The following is an 18030-nucleotide window of genomic DNA, read 5'->3' as shown; positions in this document are numbered from 1 at the left end:
CCGCTGGAGTCCAGGTGTAGGGTGTCGGACGATCGACCCTGAGAGGCCTCTTCTTTGACCTGGAAACAGCCACACGAGAACACTGATTATCTGGAAATGTGATAAATCCGCCCCTTTCCTTCCGGATTCTTCTCCTCAGAGCAACGCTGAACGTTTTTAAACTCCGTCAGCAGACAGTAGAGCTGAATCACAGATTTCATACACTACCCTGGCCTCCAGCTCAGCGACTCACCTGATGAATGATGGCGACTTTCTGCTGCTTGCCCAGCTCCTCGTTCACCATGTCCACTTTGGGAGGACGAACCACCGTCTCTCTGAACGGGATGATGGGCTCAGACGCGCTGATCTCGATTTTAGCAAACCTTTAAAAAAAAGAAGAGTGGAGGCTGTTCTCTGTTTTCATAATCAGCCAGTCTGACAGTCTGCAGATAGAGAACAGACACAGGCCATGGCTGTCGCCCAAAGGCAACGGGGCGACAGGATTCGGCTGCTCACAGGTCAAACACATCAGAACTGAAAACCTCGGACCGCCATCTGATGACGATTTCATGTTTTATTCAATTCAGTTTTATTGACACAGCGCCAAATCACAACAACAGTCGCTCGAGGCGCTTCATATTGTGCGGTAGATCCTACAATAACACATACAGAGAAAAACCCAACAATCACATGACCCCTATGAGCAGCACGTTTTTCAAACACAACATCTGGACCCATTTAACCAGGAAGTCCTTCAGACTAACGTCGTTTTTCAAGGCAGAATAAATCAAACACAAGAACACGTAAAAAACAAGACACAGTGAAAACTTGTCATTTACAGAAGTCTTTATGAGAGCTCTGCACTCTGCAGGGAGACGCAAGCATTCAGCTTCAATGTGCTCTGAAGGTTATTCCAAGAATAAGGAGCTAAATAAGATTAAAATATCTCAATAATAAAAACTCTGCACTCTGTCCGTCATCCAAACAAATACCCAAATATTTCTGGGATGATACTTTCAATAAAATCTCCTCCGAACATCTGAGGTGTGGGCTGATTTCCAGAAAACAACATGAATCGTCTGCATAGAGTCACTTTAGCCGTAATGGAAAATAAAATACGGCCAAAAATGAAACTTTTTAAAATCTTCACCTTCATCCTCTGGGGTCATCAAGTGGGTGTTCACAAAAGTCTGACGTAATCGAGCCGATACTTCAATTCTTTTCTATTGACAAAGCACCAAATCACAAGCTCAAAGCACTTTAAACTGTAAGGTGAAACTCTACAATGGCACAAGTGATGCTTCCTGCTACAGGATGGAAGAGGATTTAAAGAAGTGGAATGAGTCGCTCCACTACAGTAGCTTTGCATGATTCACGGCCCCAAACAACCCTTATGTATCTGATCTGAAATAAGCCTCCCTGTAAGCCAACTTTCTTCTGATTGGCTGCTCCTCACGGTTTGTAAACTGTGCTGAACTGTATGAGGACGCCCTCCTGTGACATCATTCAGAGCCAAGAATAGAAAAAACCACACCTGTGTGAAACTGAGTGTAATTAAAATTAAAGCAAAGATGAAACTCGGAGTGAGGAAAAGTCGGGATACAAAATGTTCCCGTTGGTGTTTTACGCTCGTACAGACTCTGCAGGTGACGGTGCGAATGAAAGCTCCTCTCCAACGGGACGAGACGGCGTTAAGAGAAACGTCTTTGGAGTCTGTAATTACTGTCACAGCCACGAGTTTAAAGAAACTCTAATTAATATGAAATATTCTTTCAGATCCGGCTGACAGAGCGAACACAAAAACACGACACCTCAGAAAGCTGCACGCAGGTAGAGAGAATCTGTCCGGCCTATCAGATGCTTTGCTGCTAACGTTGAGTCGCAGCTTATAAACCAGCAACGAGACGCAGAGCTGCTCAAAGAAATGTCACCAGGATCTCAGAGGTGATGGACATCCTCCTTTTCTCTTTGATCATTTTACTGCGCGCTTGTTCGTTCTTGTGACATTCGATGACGTTGGATCCTGCGATGTGCATTTGGGCCGTACACTGAGACGACCGCTTGCTCCCCTCACGTCACACGTGTGGAGCGGCGCAGAGCCGTCTTTCCAATAATAAAATGATTTGTGGGGCATTTTAAAGATTTGGGTGTTCAGTAGAAATGAGTCAGAGCCCGAGTGCCGCAGCAAGGACACAAAGTGTTTCTCTAACATCATTTATACCCGCTGAGGTCCTCCACCAGCAGGCTGCAGAGGACAATCGCACTCATTAGTCTGCCCGTCTGCATTAGAGGCTTTACTGAACAACACAGATGCTTCCTGGCTGACCCCGGGGTCACTGGGTCACTCTGAAAAACACGCCTGTGTTTATATTTGTGCTGAATTAGCAGCGGCACCGAGACAGCGGGGATACTTCCTCGTTTAATCCAGTTATCCACGGTAACAGGTAATCCCTGCTGCTCGCCATCTCACTTAATGAACACTTGAAAAGTTTCTGTGAAAACGCCAAATTGAAAACGTACAGCTCTGTGTGTGTGTGTGTGCGCTGAATTATCGATCACTGGTGCCCATAAGCACTGAAGACTGGGCACCTGACCTAGTTTTGATGGGAGAGGGTGGGGTGTGGGGATAATCCCCTCGCAGCGGTGGAGCTGTGATGTCACAGTCTTGTGCTCGCCCGTGTGGCAGAGAACAGCGCTGACCTTATTCTGAACGTGATGCGCTGCGTGCCAGCGCTTACGTGGAGGGCTCAGGCTGCCGACACATCAACAAGTCACCCAGCCAGCCAATCAGACACTTTATGAAGCAGGTAGCTCGCCATCAAGTCACATCACCAGCCAAAATGTAAGCCAATGATCGAGCCATCCATCCAGCCAATCAGCCTTCATCTGAGCCAAGCAGGCAGCCAGCTGGCCGGTCAGCGATCCGCCGTCCTGCTCTGCCATCTCTGTCCCGAGCTGTCTGGCCTCGGCTCTAAACATAGCAGCAGCAGCGCTGCACGCGGCCTCGTTTCCTCAGCTGGAATCCCACAAAATCAGAGCAACAGGCAGCGCGGAGCGAGCCTCATGAGCGACTCTGCGCTGACGGACCCGCCGCACAAAGCCAAGAACCCCCCAACCCCGCCAGCAAAGAAGAGATCAATCAATCAATTTATTTATAAGCACTTTTAAAAACAGGTTGACTAAAGTGCTGTAAAAAAGTAGCTCAGACACACAAAGAACAGAACAAACCAACCATGGAGATCCAGAGCTTTCATCTTTATATGTAATAAAAGGACGAGATGCTACAATCCCTGGTTAGGATAAGGGCTGTCCCCACAAGATATGAATACCCAACGTGTGTGTGTGTGTGTGTACTGTATGGGGTATTTTCTTGCAGTGTTACATCATCCAAAGTGATTTTACTCGTCGGTCAGTGAGAGTGCATTGTGCTTTCGACTTGAGCTCTTACAATCAGTGTCTGCAGGAGTGCGTCCTTAAGTAGCACCAAGGCTGAAGCAATCATAAAACATTTATCCATGAAACTCAAAGCCTGGGTGGAGCAAACGGTGGAAAAGGCAAAAACCAAATAAACAGAGGCCGATTTGAAAACACAGCTCGGTGCGCTCTGACGTCAGGAGCTGTTGGAGGTGCAAACTCAGATCAGTGTGGCGCACAGGTGACAGATTTGCATTCTCCTGCTAAATAATTATAAAATATAATCGATAATAACATTTTAAAGAATATAAATATTTACTCTGTGACACAAACCGGGCGGCAACAAACCAGGAGACGCACAGAAACACAGTTACATGAAAGAAACCCAAAGAGGAATTCAGGCCAAGCGTGGTGTGTGCAGTCAGCACGATCAGAGGAGCAGCTGAGTGCATGAGTGAAAATGGTGTATGCAGTGTTGTTTGATGCCACGCTTTCAGAGCACTGACACAGTGGGCCGGGTGCTGCCCACGAGCCACAGCAGCTCTGCAGGGCCGCAAACTAGACCTGCCACAGCAGCGGGGCAGAGGTGAGGCGCAAAGTATGAAAAGTCCTCCTCTAACGTCCGACAGCTGCACCCATGAACTGCACCACGTGCCGTTCCAGGCACACGTCAGCCTTTGTGTACCAGTATGTAAAACACCACAACCATTAGACACCATCTCCTGGACTGGTTCCAGTCAGAGCCGCCCTGCAGACTCTGCATCCAACATGGCGGAGCCGGAGCTTAAACCCAACAGCGAGCCGAGCAGCCGGCCTGAAGCGAAACGTTTGACAGGACCGGAGCGAGCTGTCTGCTATGACAGGAAGCTCAGAATATGAGTGAGTGTGTCGGCCAATAGGAACACAAGAACCCCCCCAAAAAAGGACAAAGCAGCAACGTGACAACTGTGGCGCACAAAGCGGGCGGTTACTGACGCACTGAAAGACGATGACCTGGTACACCGATATAATGCATGTGGGCGACCCACCTGAAAACACGTCGCTGATAGCTGCACGCCGCTGCAGCCGTGCAGCAACAACAACACTGTTGTGTGACTGGACACAACGCGCAACAACGTTGTTGTTTTTCCTGTTATCCTAAATCTAAAATCGATCCACAAAAACAGGAGGTTCTTAAAACCTGAGCCTGAACTTGGATCTGTACTCAGGTCCTCGTCTGCAGACGCAAAACATCAAAACTCTGAAAAACACATTTGTGTGAGTTCAGCTCCACAGACGCCGCACAGAGTCAGGCCTGCGATATTACAGGGAGGAGGTGCCTTTTAAAAACCATCAGAAGGGCACGTGTGATTGACCACGAAGGCCACCAGCTGAAACTGCCCCCCCCCCAGCGGGTCCTACCATTCTTTTCCCAGGTCCTGAAACAGCGCCTGCCAGAAAAACGCCAACAAATGTGGCAGCGTGCCCCGATCACACGGTGAGCGACACGCTCCGCTGCCCGCCGAACCTTCGCTCATCCAGCTTTACTACTCGATGATTTGCCACCAGACAAGATTCTTCATATCCAGCATGTGTCTGCGATGAAGGCGGCGACCTCTCCGCAGCCCGAGCGCTCCTCTGCAGGGACGGGATACCCCGAGAGGGGCCCGTTCCTCTCTTTGGCTCTCAGCAATCAGGCCTACACGGCGGAGCGGCTGGATGGGAGTCACTCCCGAGTCACATTATAGGCCACCTGGAGCCAAATAGCTCTGAGAGCCGTCTGAGAGCAGCAGGAAAAAGAATCTCTGAGGTGATGAGAAAATTCAGGCTCTCCAGCCTGACTGCCCGCCTGAGGTCTGGTGAAAACAATGCAGCACTCATCGCTGGAGTAATGATGTCCCTGTGATGGAGCATGTTCAGGCAGGATCTGGGAGACAGGCCAGTGACTGGAGCCAAGCGGAGAGAGGTCCTTGAGAAAAACTTGCTCTGCTGAATCATTTGCTTGCAGTTTATGTCTTACTGTGTCTGCGGGGGTTTTATTCAGACCTGTTTTCGTTCAATCGATCTCCACGGCCTCTTCGTTGCTTTTACAAATCGATTCTTGTGCTTCTGGTAAGTAAGCACATTCAGTAAAACCCCGAATTCGGAGGCTGAGGATGATGTCATCACTAAACACATGGCAGAAGACTTTCAGGGACACGGGTGTGTTTGCATCAGCTTCCTCACTGTCCTGTAACATTTCTGTGCTCGAATTTAATTTTATACAACAAATAGGCTCTGCTGCATATAAGGTAACATGAAGTTAGAGTTAAAAAGTGCGAATCCCACACACAGCATCACACAGTTTACGTTTACTTAGTAAATCTGCTCGGTCAGGTTTAGACTGGACACTGGCTCCAGTAATGAGACAGGGATGGATGGGCAGGTTTGAGTAATGAAAGTTCACGGTTTGGGTTCAAATACAGAAACTGAGTTTTCCTGGTTGCTATGGTGACAGGCTCCCGCTGAAGACCCGACGATAACATGCACCGCAGGCACGAAACATTCGCCCCACTGAAACATTAGCTTTGCAAATGTCTAACCTACGAAAACACGACCGGCGAACAGACTTTCATCACGACGGGAATCTTAACCGGTCACTTGACTGTGACCATCTGCTACTTCATGTTCTCACCACAAGTTATATTCTATTCTTTGGTGATTCAGTAAAAGCACTAGATGTTGCAGTCCCTGATTGTGCATTGCGTTAAATGGTGAGCATCTTGAGGCTGTTATGAGGAAAGGCAGCCCAGAAACTTTACCAGCAGCACACATCAGTGCGTGCCTCAGCTTTCTGTCTTTTACCCAGGCCAATCTCCCATTTTTGGGGGATTAGAGATCTGATCTAGGTTATCATATTAAGGTTTGGGACACATCGTCAGCAGTGGACCTTGGATTCATCGGGTGTTTCGGCCGTTATCACCAGACACCCTCATCCAAGGAGGCCCTGCCAGGGCTGATCAGGCCCCGGAGTGTCTCTGGTTTATGTTGACTTGTTATTTCACTTCTTCTTTTAGTTTTCTACAGTTTATTTTCTATCTATTCACTTCAACTGAGAGATAATACTTACCTCTTTAACATTTATGGAGCCTCACTTCTTCAAAGGGATAGAAAAGGTGAAAGAGAGGAGTAAGACAAAAGGGACACGACAGGAGAGCTGGAGGGGGGCCACACCTCCCCGCCGGATCAGGCTGTACACTCTACCTCCTCACTGCCTCCCAGAAAAGGGAAGAAGAGCAAATATTTTCTTTTCTCTCGCGGTTCGCTGACTGCCATAGCTGCCCAAGTGATGTCAGCCCTTTTCACCCACAGCCAGTGACGGGTCCTCTCAGCACTGTTAGCTAGCTCTCGTATAGCTGCTGCTGCGCCCTCTGATCCAATCTCTGAGCAGATAAACACTCCAAACACTTCGAATGTGCAGATTTACCTGTAACAGCAGGTACTGTTTCCTGTACATGGATAATGTTATTCAGGCATTTAATTATAATCTGTCCTCGTGAGAGCACAAGATTAAAAATAATGGAATTACATATGAAGCACATGTACAATACTGTGCAAAAGTATTGAGCCGCCCCTCATTTCTTTATATTTTGCTTCCTTTGAGTTTTTTAATTTGTCTTGAGAAACAATTTTCCAGCTTTCCGGAGCTCTTTTAAGGTTTCCTTTGAACATTGACTCATTTTCAGCTTTTTAAAGTAAAGATTTTAAAAACACTTTATTACTAGCAGGCTGTCACAAAAACACATCACTGATTCCAATTTCTTTAACTGGATCGATAAAAAATGCCAAAGATAACACAGTCTGACATAAAATAGTATTTTTGCCCCAAACAGGTGATTCCCACGGAGCTGTTAGCTAAGAATTCGGCACATCCCGACACTGGCGTGCAGCGGTTCCTTAAAAAAATCTGAAGATGAAAATGAATAATGTGCAAGGCCTAAACATCTTCTGAAACGCATTTACTTAAACAGGAAGACAATCCAGCAGAGACCTGACAGGAGAGATGCACCTTCAGCTGATCGTACCTGTGTTTCCAGGTAGGTTTGCTCAGGTCTCAATAAACCTTCAAACAAAATCCAGAGAAATAACAGCTGGCTCAAAACTTTTGCACAGGACTGTAACGGCCACCCAGAAACATCAAGCTGAAACTTGATGTTGTCCTGACCATGTAAAGACAAATTTGCCTTCGATGGGATTCATTCAGCATTCATGTAACTCTGACACACCTGCTTAACCACGACTGCAGGAGCCACATTAACTGATAACAGCAGCCGTGTTCATTGTGCCACCATGCAAACATTTCTCAGAAATAGTTTCAGAGTCTCTATTGTTGACTTGGCCCCCAAATTTCTCAGATCTCGGAGCAACCAAGGACCTACTGAGATCTACTGTCTGATACTTTGAGACGGGTGTCCAACTCCAGGCCTCGAGGGCCGGAGTCCTGCAGGTTTTAGATCTCACTCTGGGTCAACACACCTGAATCCAATGATTAGCTCATTACCAGGCCTCTGGAGAACTTCAAGACATGTTGAGGAGCTCATTTAAATCAGCTGTGATGGATCAAGGACACATCTAAAAGCTGCGGTCTGGAGTTCCCCACCCCTGATCTAAAGGATCTGCTGCTAAAGCGAAGGCGAGCGACACCACGGGACACCTTCAGCGATCCGAGGAGTCCCCGCCTCGATGGATCCGAGGTGTTGTGACAGCACGAGGGGAACCTGGCCAGGCTATTTTAACGTTGGGGTGTACATTTGTATTTTAGCAAAGCCGCATGATAACAGAACAGACTGAATTAACAGTTTGGTTTTACCACGGATGTGCAGACATCTGTCACCGGATTAAATCCGACACGGAAGGAAAACTGATAATGAGAACTGATGATAGCGAGGCACAAAGTTATAAAGAGCTATTTTTATGCATCCTAAATGGATTTATGGATGTTGAGCCTTAATGGAAAAAGCTGAACATCGGAGATAATGGCATCACAGGAAAGAGCACGTCGTGCTGCCTGTGAATTCTGGTTTAACAAGGTTAAAACTCTCAGAAGAAAAGATGTGATGTGTCTTGATAAATGCACTGAGTGTAAATGCGATGCTTTAGATTGCTGCAGATACTGGCTTTAACGGCATCTGCATCGTTACAGCTGTGCAGGAAATCATTCTGATCTAATGACAAATAAACCTACTCGTTCATTGGCTACTTTATAATTCACTTTTTCTGAAATATAAATGTTTAAATGGTCAGGAAGCACAAATAGTGTATAATTTTACTAATTACTGTGAAATAAAGGGACACTGTTCATCTAGTTTCTCCTGTTTAGACCTTAAAAGCTTCCACCTAACCTGCTCAGCCTGTCATGGACAGCATCCATGCAACAGCTTTCAGTGACTTGCAATTCATGTCTGGAATAAACAGACGACTTCAAACACAAAATTACACACTGCTAAATATCGAAGATGTTGTGTTATCATTTGAGCAGCCGTGCGCGGAGAGCGGCAGTTCTCTCTAACTGATGGATTTCTGTTCCCCGCTGAGATGACAAGAACCGAGATTAATGAACACAGAGCAACTGTTCTTACGCATAAAAACTGAGTAAAAATAAACCGATGAAAACACGCTTTACACACTGCAAACAGCATCCCGTCGTACAATCTCAGCGATGTACAAAAAGCCGATTAGACGATGTACAGGAAATCTACGGGTGAGGATACTGGGTACCTAAAATGATCCTGCTTCACGGCACAGTCATCAAAGTTACACAAAAACAGGACACACTTCTTTGTTGATCACACAGACGTGGCAAATCCAGGCTGTTTTAATGTCTCGATGCTCAGTCATCCAGGTACGTAGATGCCAAACGTCGATTCTTTTCATCTGGACGTTTTCAGTGGGAGAAACGCTTCATCATCATCCAGGTGACTCCTTCAGTCTCAGCTCGTGTGGTTTTATAACACTGACATGCAGAAGATGTTTGAAAGGAGGTCACGAGTCTCTGAGGGGAATAAGTGCGGCCTGTTGCAGTCACACCTGCACACTGCAGGTTTTCACTGTGACATCTCTGCTGTCCTCTCTGATCCCGGATCAGACCCCAACTGATAGGGCTGTGCGATATGACCAAAATCTCATATGACATTTATAACGATATAAACCACAAAAATTTACATTTTCGGTGAATTCTGTGAATCTCGGGCAGCTCGACTTGTGTGAAGTGTTTTCAGCTGGGCGTCGTGTGCCTGGAGTCGAGTGTTTTGACCGATGGATTGAACTACATATTTTTAGACATAAGTTGGGATGGTTGCCATTTTCTTTGTGGGTATTTATTACACGGCGTGCTGCGGGGAAACGCCCGTTCTAATGTTTGAGTGGGAGGTTTATTTGGAGCACCTGACGGCTCTTCTTTGCTTCTCAGCCGTAAACTCTCTCCTCACTGTCACGTGATTCTTCCGTTGGTGGTAGCAGAGGTTTGGTGGGGGCCGGTTTCCTGCGTAATTTGCAGTGTCAGATGTTTCATAACCAACCCATGTCCGTGCTACAGAGGCAGCCCCTCGTTTAGGAATAAGGTCCTCGATTTGTTTGGACTGGTCCTTCTGTTTGTCATCATTTCAGTTTATTTTGAAAAACCTCAACAGGATCTTCAGCTTTATTGAACTTTAAGAAATTAATGTAGCCTCTACACTGACCATCAAGCCATGAAAGATATTGTTGTAAACTGTTTATTTTGCGACACCATGAAACAATAGAAGTAGAAGAGTTTGGCACTGGCCTGCCGGGTTCAGGAATCGGTGGATGGATTATTTCTGTTTGTGTTTGCACTCTTGGGTTAAAATGAGGTCGTGTTGCTGCCCACAGAAAAAAGCACCTTTTTAAACTTGTAACTGGCTCCAGTGTGTTTACTACCTGCCACACAGCCGTGGTTTAATGTTACAGGCGGGTCTTGTGTTCAGGTTTTCTGGAAACGCCATCTCTAAACTCATTCTCGGGTGATTTTGTGAGGCCGCAGCAGCGACACCAAATTTCCCCTGTGAAAATAATCTATGTGCCGGTCAATGAGCTCGCACTGTTCTTCTGAGGAGGCCGGCAGCGTCCAGACGGACAGGAGCAGCAGTCAATACGTAATGATAGCCAGATAATGATGGGCTGGAATTGGAAACAGATCAGCTCTGTGCCTCAGATGTGAGTCGCTCAGTATACGAACACACACTGTGCTCAACCTGCACTACGCAACAGCAGACGCGAGCAGGAGAGCACACAAACACAGACGATCGATATGACCGAGACAGAAAAAGTCAGATATGGAGAAATATAAAAATTGAATACTGGGACAGCAGACGCCACGTGAGGAGCACGGTTATTAATACCAACGCAGTCCAAGTCAGACTTTCTGAAAAGTGGGACTTTACTTCATGGTGATCATTTCTTGGCTCACAGTCTAGGTGGAGGTTATTGTCGATCATGGAGACAGAAGACGCCGCAATAATCAACTAAAATAAGACGGACACAGCCACCACGCCCCCTGCTGGCTTTAGACGTCACATCCTGAAGCCTTTCTCAGAGGTTGCTGCACACATGCTGACCTATCATCAGAAACTCCGCCCACGTCTCACCATAGCGTTCGTTTGTTGACTGATCATTTTCTTTTTTTCTGAACAAACAAACAAACAAACCCCGAATACACAAAACCTGTGATGAAATGTTTCGGCACTTTTGTCGATGAATAAAAACGAGACGACAATGTTCCGGGGCGACGAGATCCAATCAGAATTAATTAAGTTGTATAGAGAGGCGGGACCAGTTTGGGGGGGATCCAATCAGACGTAAGCTCCTTGTTCTTGATCTTTCACTGACGATCAGGGTGTGAGGGAGGAAGCTCCCGTGTTTGTCATGGAGACGAGAAGAGCACACGTCACGCTTTGTAAACCGTGCGCAGCGACTCTCACCAACAACTCTGAATCAAGTTCACACCCACTCTGTGCTAATCTCACAAGATTTATTGGAACAAAACTAAATGAATTTAGATTAAATTATGATAAAAATGATGATCGTGGCGACTACTCGCCCATCACTCACTGCTCCTTCAGCCACCTCGCTCTCTGGATATTATCAGAACGTAATCTGATTGGTTAGCAGCCATATTGGAGAATTTCTCCAATCACACGGATGCTGAGCAGATTTTTTACTGTGCATATAAATCAGCGACCACATACATGCAGAATAATCTGCGTGAACAGTTTGGATGGTCTGATTATTCCAAGGCTTCAAAGAACCACAGGAACTGGATTAGTGCACCCAGCCTTGTTAACCTGAGCAGAGCTGGTTTCCCTTTTTGTCTTTATGCTCAGATAAATAAATTATAGTCAGAGTGACCTCTTGGATAAAGCTTCAAGTTGACCTATTCTGCTCACTACCTGCACCATCCTTTGATTCTTAGACATAATAATTAAGTTAACTGGGTATTATAGTAATCTAAGCACGATGACACAGATGCATGAAAATGTTTTCTCTGATGAGACTTTTCCTAAATGTTCCTTAAATGGAACGTAAAACAGATTTTTCATGGGAGTCGAAGCCCAGAGACGAACTGTAATTATTATGCCAGCATTAGAAACACTAGAAATCACTGATGTAGACATTTGATGTTGTTAAAGGATGAGCTCAGTTACTCTGAGTTTAAAACAAAATGACTGTATGGAAGCCAAAAGACACACAAGTGAATGTCATCAGCACAGAAATGATTAGAAATATCCTCAATGACTTAATCATGTCAGTCAAAGGCAGCATGCAGAAAGACAATAATAATGAACCCACGGTATCACTGATTGGCTGATTGGGTGACTGTTGTATGAGATGACCATATAAAGATATCCCCCTCTGTGACATCATATGGAGCCAAATGTAGGAAAACATGGAATAAACTGAGTATTTAGAGCATTCTGAAGCTCACAGAGGTTGCTGCACACACTGACCTGTTACTATGTTCATACATGAACATTCAGCGCAGGGACAGGAAGTGAGCCAAAGCAGAGCAGGTTTCTTTAACAAGTGTTCACGAGTGAACATGAACACTTTACATGCCTAACATCAGCATACAGGCAGACACACATGCACGCACGCACACTGACCGCTCTCTCAGGTCGTCCAGGCAGCGCTGCAGATGAACCTCGCCAGCAGTGACCAGAACGTGTTCTCCGGTTTCCTGGATCAGAACCTCGGCACAGGGGTCGGCCTGGTTCAACAAGCGCATCCCGCGCACCAGCTTTGGCATCTCGCCTGTCACAAACAAACGAGGTGGAAACACAATCATCGATTCGGCTGTGTGAGCGGTCGGAACGTCTACACAACGAGGAACACACTCTCAAACCTGACTGGACCTAACTGGTGTTAACCTCTGTCTCTGCTCCACAGCATGTCTTTATCCCGTCTTCCTTCTCTCACCCCAACCAATCGCAGCAGATGGCCCCGCCCCTCCCTGAGCCTGGTTCTGCCGGAGGTTTCTTCCTGTTAAAAGGGAGTTTTTCCTTCCCACTGTCGCCAAAGTGCTGCTCATAGGGGGTCATATGATTGTTGGGCTTTTCTCTGTATTACTGTAGGGTCTTTACCTTACAGTATAAAGCGCCTTGAGGCAACTGTTGTTGTGATTTGGCGCTGTGTAAATAAAGTTGCAATGAATTGAATTTGACCAGAGCAGCGGTGAAGCTCGGCTTTTCGTATGAATCTTTTTACTTCCTGAGTCCGGCAGCACCCACATAAAGAGTTTTTCTGTGTGGATTGATGTGGGCAGACGTCACCGGCCTCTCATTCACAGCTCTGCTTGTGCTGCCAGACAACCAAACATTATCAAAGTGAAGTCGTAGTTTCCTGTTCTCTGTGAGTGCTGCTGGCTGTGCCTGCGAAAGCGTTATTTACAGCTGATATCATCTGCTGCAGGAGAAAAGAGTTTAAACTGGCAAGACTCTGCTGACTTCAGTGTTTTAATATCTGAATATTAGCAAATGCTCCTCCCTTCGGCCTGTGCAGCGTGATTGGCTGCTGTCAGCTTGATGTATTGTATGAACAGTCCATTGATTCCCAGTCTCTGGTCAAGAAACTGAAGTACGAGTGACATCTCGAGTCGTCCGTATTAAAGTTAAATTCAAAGCCGTAGAATTTTCATCTTAAATCTGATTCCAGTCCAAGTCATGTGACTCTCATTCATCACACCATCGATGTCAGCTGACATTTAGGAAGCTGTGCACGCTGTGAGTTGGAGCAGTGTGGAGCCTCTCAATAAAGATTTGTTCGGTTTGGTGCGATTACGTTTACAGTTGACACAAATACACAAATAGGTGCAGATTTGGGCTCAGAACTGTGAACTGATAGGAGTTTGAAATGCTTCAGCCGATCGACTCGGTTTCTCTAACACGGCGGTTTCTCTCTGACGCCACGATCATCGGAAACACAGCACAAGCTCATCATCACCATTTGAGGGCAGACGGAGGCGCAGAGCCGGACGCTTTGACTCCATGCAGAGAACAAATAAGGAGAGGGCCAGTTAGTGTTACTGAACTCTCCCATTGGCTGTTGGGGAATTATATATTTCTGGTTTGTAAAACACGCCGTCGGCTGTATTTGAGTCATTAGCATGATGTGAAACTTAGCTTCGTGGTCTGAATACATCAGCACAGCTGGACTGACTTCAGCTGTGCTGAGTTTTTGGCTGATACCAAAATTCAGTGCGTGGGACTCTCACACACACACACACACACACACACACACACGCACAGACAGACTCACACGCGTGTCCAACTAAATGAAAGGAGACAGTGTCGGGTCTCCGTGAACGTTCCGGTTTCACTGAATTTAACAAAGCAGCAGATTAGTTTCATGAACTACATGTGAGAGCGCCTTCGAAGACCTACTTGGATGTTTGGGCTCTATGGCAACCCTGACAATGGGCGTGGCCTCAAAGTTGAGCGGGGTAAAGGGAGGACAGGCGGGTGAGGTGGACAGCGTGGCCGACTTCAAGACGAACTCCTCGAGCCCTCCGATACCTGAGTGTGAAAAACATCAGACGTGAGGACATCGCACCAAATAAAACATGCAGCTGCTTTAAACAGATTCCCCCACGATTCACCAGAATCACATGATCACCAAATAACTGAGGGGCAGAGGAAGCAAAGCTAAAAAAGTCACAGAAGAGAAGAAATATTGTTTAGAACAGGAAGAAAGTGGATCAATAATAATAAATACACACACGTCCTGCTTCTTGCATTTTAAGTAACAAAAGTTTGACTGTGTGTAACAAACGTGACCATCACAGAACAGCCGTGCTTATAAAGTGACTCCACACCTGCTCGGCAGGATCAACTCAAGCACCTGCATATATAATATTTAATGTCCGTGACAGGAGCGAGCTCTGTACCCGGGATCTTGAGCTGTTCCCATAATTCACTGGAGCAACATTTTAAAACGTGTGTTTTGGGTTAACTTTCAACAGTCATGTGACCAAAAATGTGCACAACTTTATTTAAAAAAACAAAGAAACAGCTGATGCTGAGAGGTCAGGAGGGTAACACTTGCTGATTTTCAGTGCAGGGTTTTTTCACGCTGTAAAGCAGAGCGCTGGAGTATCAGCGTTTCAATCTAATTTTACCCGAATCAGCAGAAATTGGAGGAACGAGTTGTTTTGTTTATTAAAAATGCAGAACACTGGATCCAAGCCTGGTAACAAAAACTGAGCTTTAATTAAGCTGGAGGGGAAAAAAAGCAGGAAACCACAAACTCCAACAAACAAAACGAGATTCCAGGAAAACACAAACAGGACGAAGGAAAGCATGAGAGGACTTTAAACACAGAGCTGAAGCTAATTAAACACAGGTGACATAATGATCAGAGCACAAACGAAGCAAAACCAGAGACGCACAAAGAGAGTGATCGCCAAAGTAAAACAGGAAGTGAGAATCAGAGTCGTCTACCAATCAGAGGGTGGGTGGGCCGATCCACGTCCAAGTTTCTTTAAGCCTGCGTTACCCTCCATGCATGTGAATGAGTGTGTGAAACAGGCTTTGAGTAGTCGATTACACACTTTAACTGAGCACATTCTGGACTATCAGTTGAGCCCAACACAAAATACAAGCTGCAAACTGACAAAAGAAAGACAAACACACCGTGCTGAGTTGTGGCTTCCCTTCAGGCTGATGTTTGGTAAAAAACGAGCACATCTGCTTTGGAACAGAAAGTGAACTTCCTGGACGTGTTTGGAGACACGAGTGCCGTCGGGTTATGTTGCTCTGTCACTGGATCGGCAGCTTAAAATTCTATTACAGACAAAAGCTTAAACAAACCCAAGTTTACTTTGTTACTTTGTAACATTCGCATGTTTACTGTTTATCACACACACGAGAATTTACACTGTCGGACAAACCAAACGTGACATCATCATGAATACATAATGTAGCTGTGACACTGAGTGACAGACCGACAGACACAAACAGACACACATACAACAAGTGTCAGATCCACACAGCTGCTCTGGGATCAGCTACAGAAGTCGATGCCTAAGTTTAGTCTCCAGTTTGAAAGCTGGCTCCGCCCCTTTTTAATTGTTGCCATTACAGGAATATTTCTTTTTTACCTCTCCTCTTTCTGTTATAGTAGTTTAATACTTTTTATGCGGAATGTCGCATTTTAAACCCCTAACCTGAGGAAAGAGAGCGTTCATCAAAATGTGGAACCGCTTCACGATTTTGCGTGTCATCCTTGCGCAGGGGCCATGCTAATCTTCTCTGTATCGATTCCAATTTATCGTATGTGCTGCCTGAGCGAGCACATCCAGCCTGCAGCACAGCCTGCCATTTACTGCCCTGCTGCAGGACGGCCTCGGTAACACGGTGCAGACTCGACGGCTGCAGACGGACCAACGAGTCGACTAAAAGTCAGGAAAGGACCCGTTTTTGTCTCGTTGACGTCAACATTTGAACTGTGAGCATAAATTAGCTCTTCAATTCTTATGAAATTAGTTTTAATGGCAACATTTCCTTTTAACTAAAAAGGGGCGGAGCCTAACTCCTCTTCAGGATGAAGCCTGAACTTGTGCCCCAGACTTAACCCTTCCCTCCCTGACAGAGCAGTTCTGATGATCCCAGAATCTGAATTATTGTTATCTGCACACAGTCTGAATATGACCTGCACACAGTTCCCATATTAGGATATTTGTCTCCAGGTGAAGCAGACAAAGGGATGATAGTGATGTAAGAGAGAATCCTGCCCCACTGACGTCAGAAAGTCTGAGTGCAGAAACTGAAAGAGAAAAGAGGAGGAGGCCAAAAAAGACGCAGCTTTCCAAATGGTTCCCACCATGGTGATGACCGGGAACAAGGAAGACAAAAAGAAAGCCAGGCTCAAATAACGGAGGTTGTGAATATTGCTGTCCCCCAGACTAGGGGCAGGGACAGCTCAGTAGGTAAAGTGGTCGCCCCATGATCGGAAGGTCGGCGGTTCGAATCCACTTAATGGCTACCCTGAGGTACCCCTGAGCAAGGTACCGTCCCTACACACTGCTCCCCGGGCGCCTGCTTAGTGGGCTGCCCACTGCTTCACTGAGTGAATGGGTCAAATGCAGAGAAAAACAAGTAATTTCCCCATGGGGATCAATAAAGTATCCATTATTATTATTATTAACTGTGGCTCGAGTTAACACAAAGAATCACCTATACACTAAAGTTGGTTCTTTTAAATATATATTTTTCGGCCTTTTTAGACAGAAACAGTGAAAACTGACAGGAAAAGGTAGTGGGCACGCGGCAAAGGGCCACAGGTCAGATTTGAACCGGCAGCTCTCCGCCACGCAGCATAGGGTCGCCTGCTCATCCAACTGAGCTAAACCAGCACCCACCTACACGTTAAAGTTTCAAATAAAAAAAGAGTAATAGAATATAAAATAAAGCAGAGCCAACCTGAGATGAGAAGTCTATGCAGTAAAAAAAACATGCATACTCTCAGACGTCCGCCGGGACAGAAACTAGACTGTAGGCGGCAACGTCCAGCACGAGCATTTTATGAAAATACTGACGCGTGGTCCATGCAAGATCCAGCAGGAAGTCTTCATACATTTGGTTTGTTAGCCTGAAACCCGACTCGACCTGAAAGGCGAAAATCAAACAAAATCAAAGCGTCTCTCAGATATCTGTAACCCTAACCTGAGGAAAGAGAGCGTTCATCAAAATGTGGAACCGCTTCACGATTTTGCGTGTCATCCTTGCGCAGCGGCCATGCTAATCTTCTCTGTATCGATTCCAATTTATCGTATGTGCTGCCTGAGCGAGCACATCCAGCCTGCAGCACAGCCTGCCATTTACTGCCCTGCTGCAGGACGGCCTCGGTAACACGGTGCAGACTCGACGGCTGCAGACGGACCAACGAGTCGACCGAGAGTCAGGAAAGGACCCGTTTTTGTCTCGTTGACGTCAACATTTGAACTGTGAGCATAAACTAGCTCTTCAATTCTTATGAAATTAGTTTTAATGGCAACATTTCCTTTTAACTAAAAAGGGGCGGAGCCTAAGTGAACCACTGATTTGTGCGTGAAATGTTTGTACACACAGTTTACACACAGATTTGTGTATGTACACTGTGAATGAGGCC

At 46.1% G+C, this 18030-nt stretch overlaps 1 protein-coding gene and 2 non-coding genes across 3 annotated transcripts in view; all 3 read right to left on the bottom strand.

Moving 5' to 3' along the window:
• efl1 (elongation factor like GTPase 1) overlaps positions 1–18030 on the bottom strand; it is a 73452-nt gene that overhangs the window by 7622 nt on the left and 47800 nt on the right. Inside the window, exons 15-18 of the mRNA XM_085351208.1 lie at positions 14307–14438; positions 12531–12678; positions 233–362; positions 1–59 (exon numbers count right to left, since the gene is read on the bottom strand). The exon at positions 1–59 is cut by the window's left edge and continues 68 nt beyond it. Coding sequence (XP_085207334.1) covers positions 1–59; positions 233–362; positions 12531–12678; positions 14307–14438 — 469 coding nt within the window. The remainder of the gene's footprint in view (positions 60–232; positions 363–12530; positions 12679–14306; positions 14439–18030) is intronic.
• LOC146639205 (U6 spliceosomal RNA) lies at positions 16110–16216 on the bottom strand. Its single transcript, XR_014906387.1, has one exon. It is a non-coding gene; the product is annotated as a U6 spliceosomal RNA (small nuclear RNA).
• On the bottom strand, positions 17608–17714 carry LOC146639204 (U6 spliceosomal RNA). The gene has a single exon (XR_014906388.1). It is a non-coding gene; the product is annotated as a U6 spliceosomal RNA (small nuclear RNA).

Source organism: Diplotaxodon limnothrissa, linkage group LG1 (genome assembly GCF_057381915.1).
Source record: "Diplotaxodon limnothrissa isolate DT_005_m linkage group LG1, D_limnothrissa_male_GT1.1, whole genome shotgun sequence".
Lineage (NCBI taxonomy): Eukaryota > Metazoa > Chordata > Actinopteri > Cichliformes > Cichlidae > Diplotaxodon > Diplotaxodon limnothrissa.
Note: the sequence above shows the minus strand (reverse complement) of the source record. Positions and strands in the feature narration are given on the sequence as shown.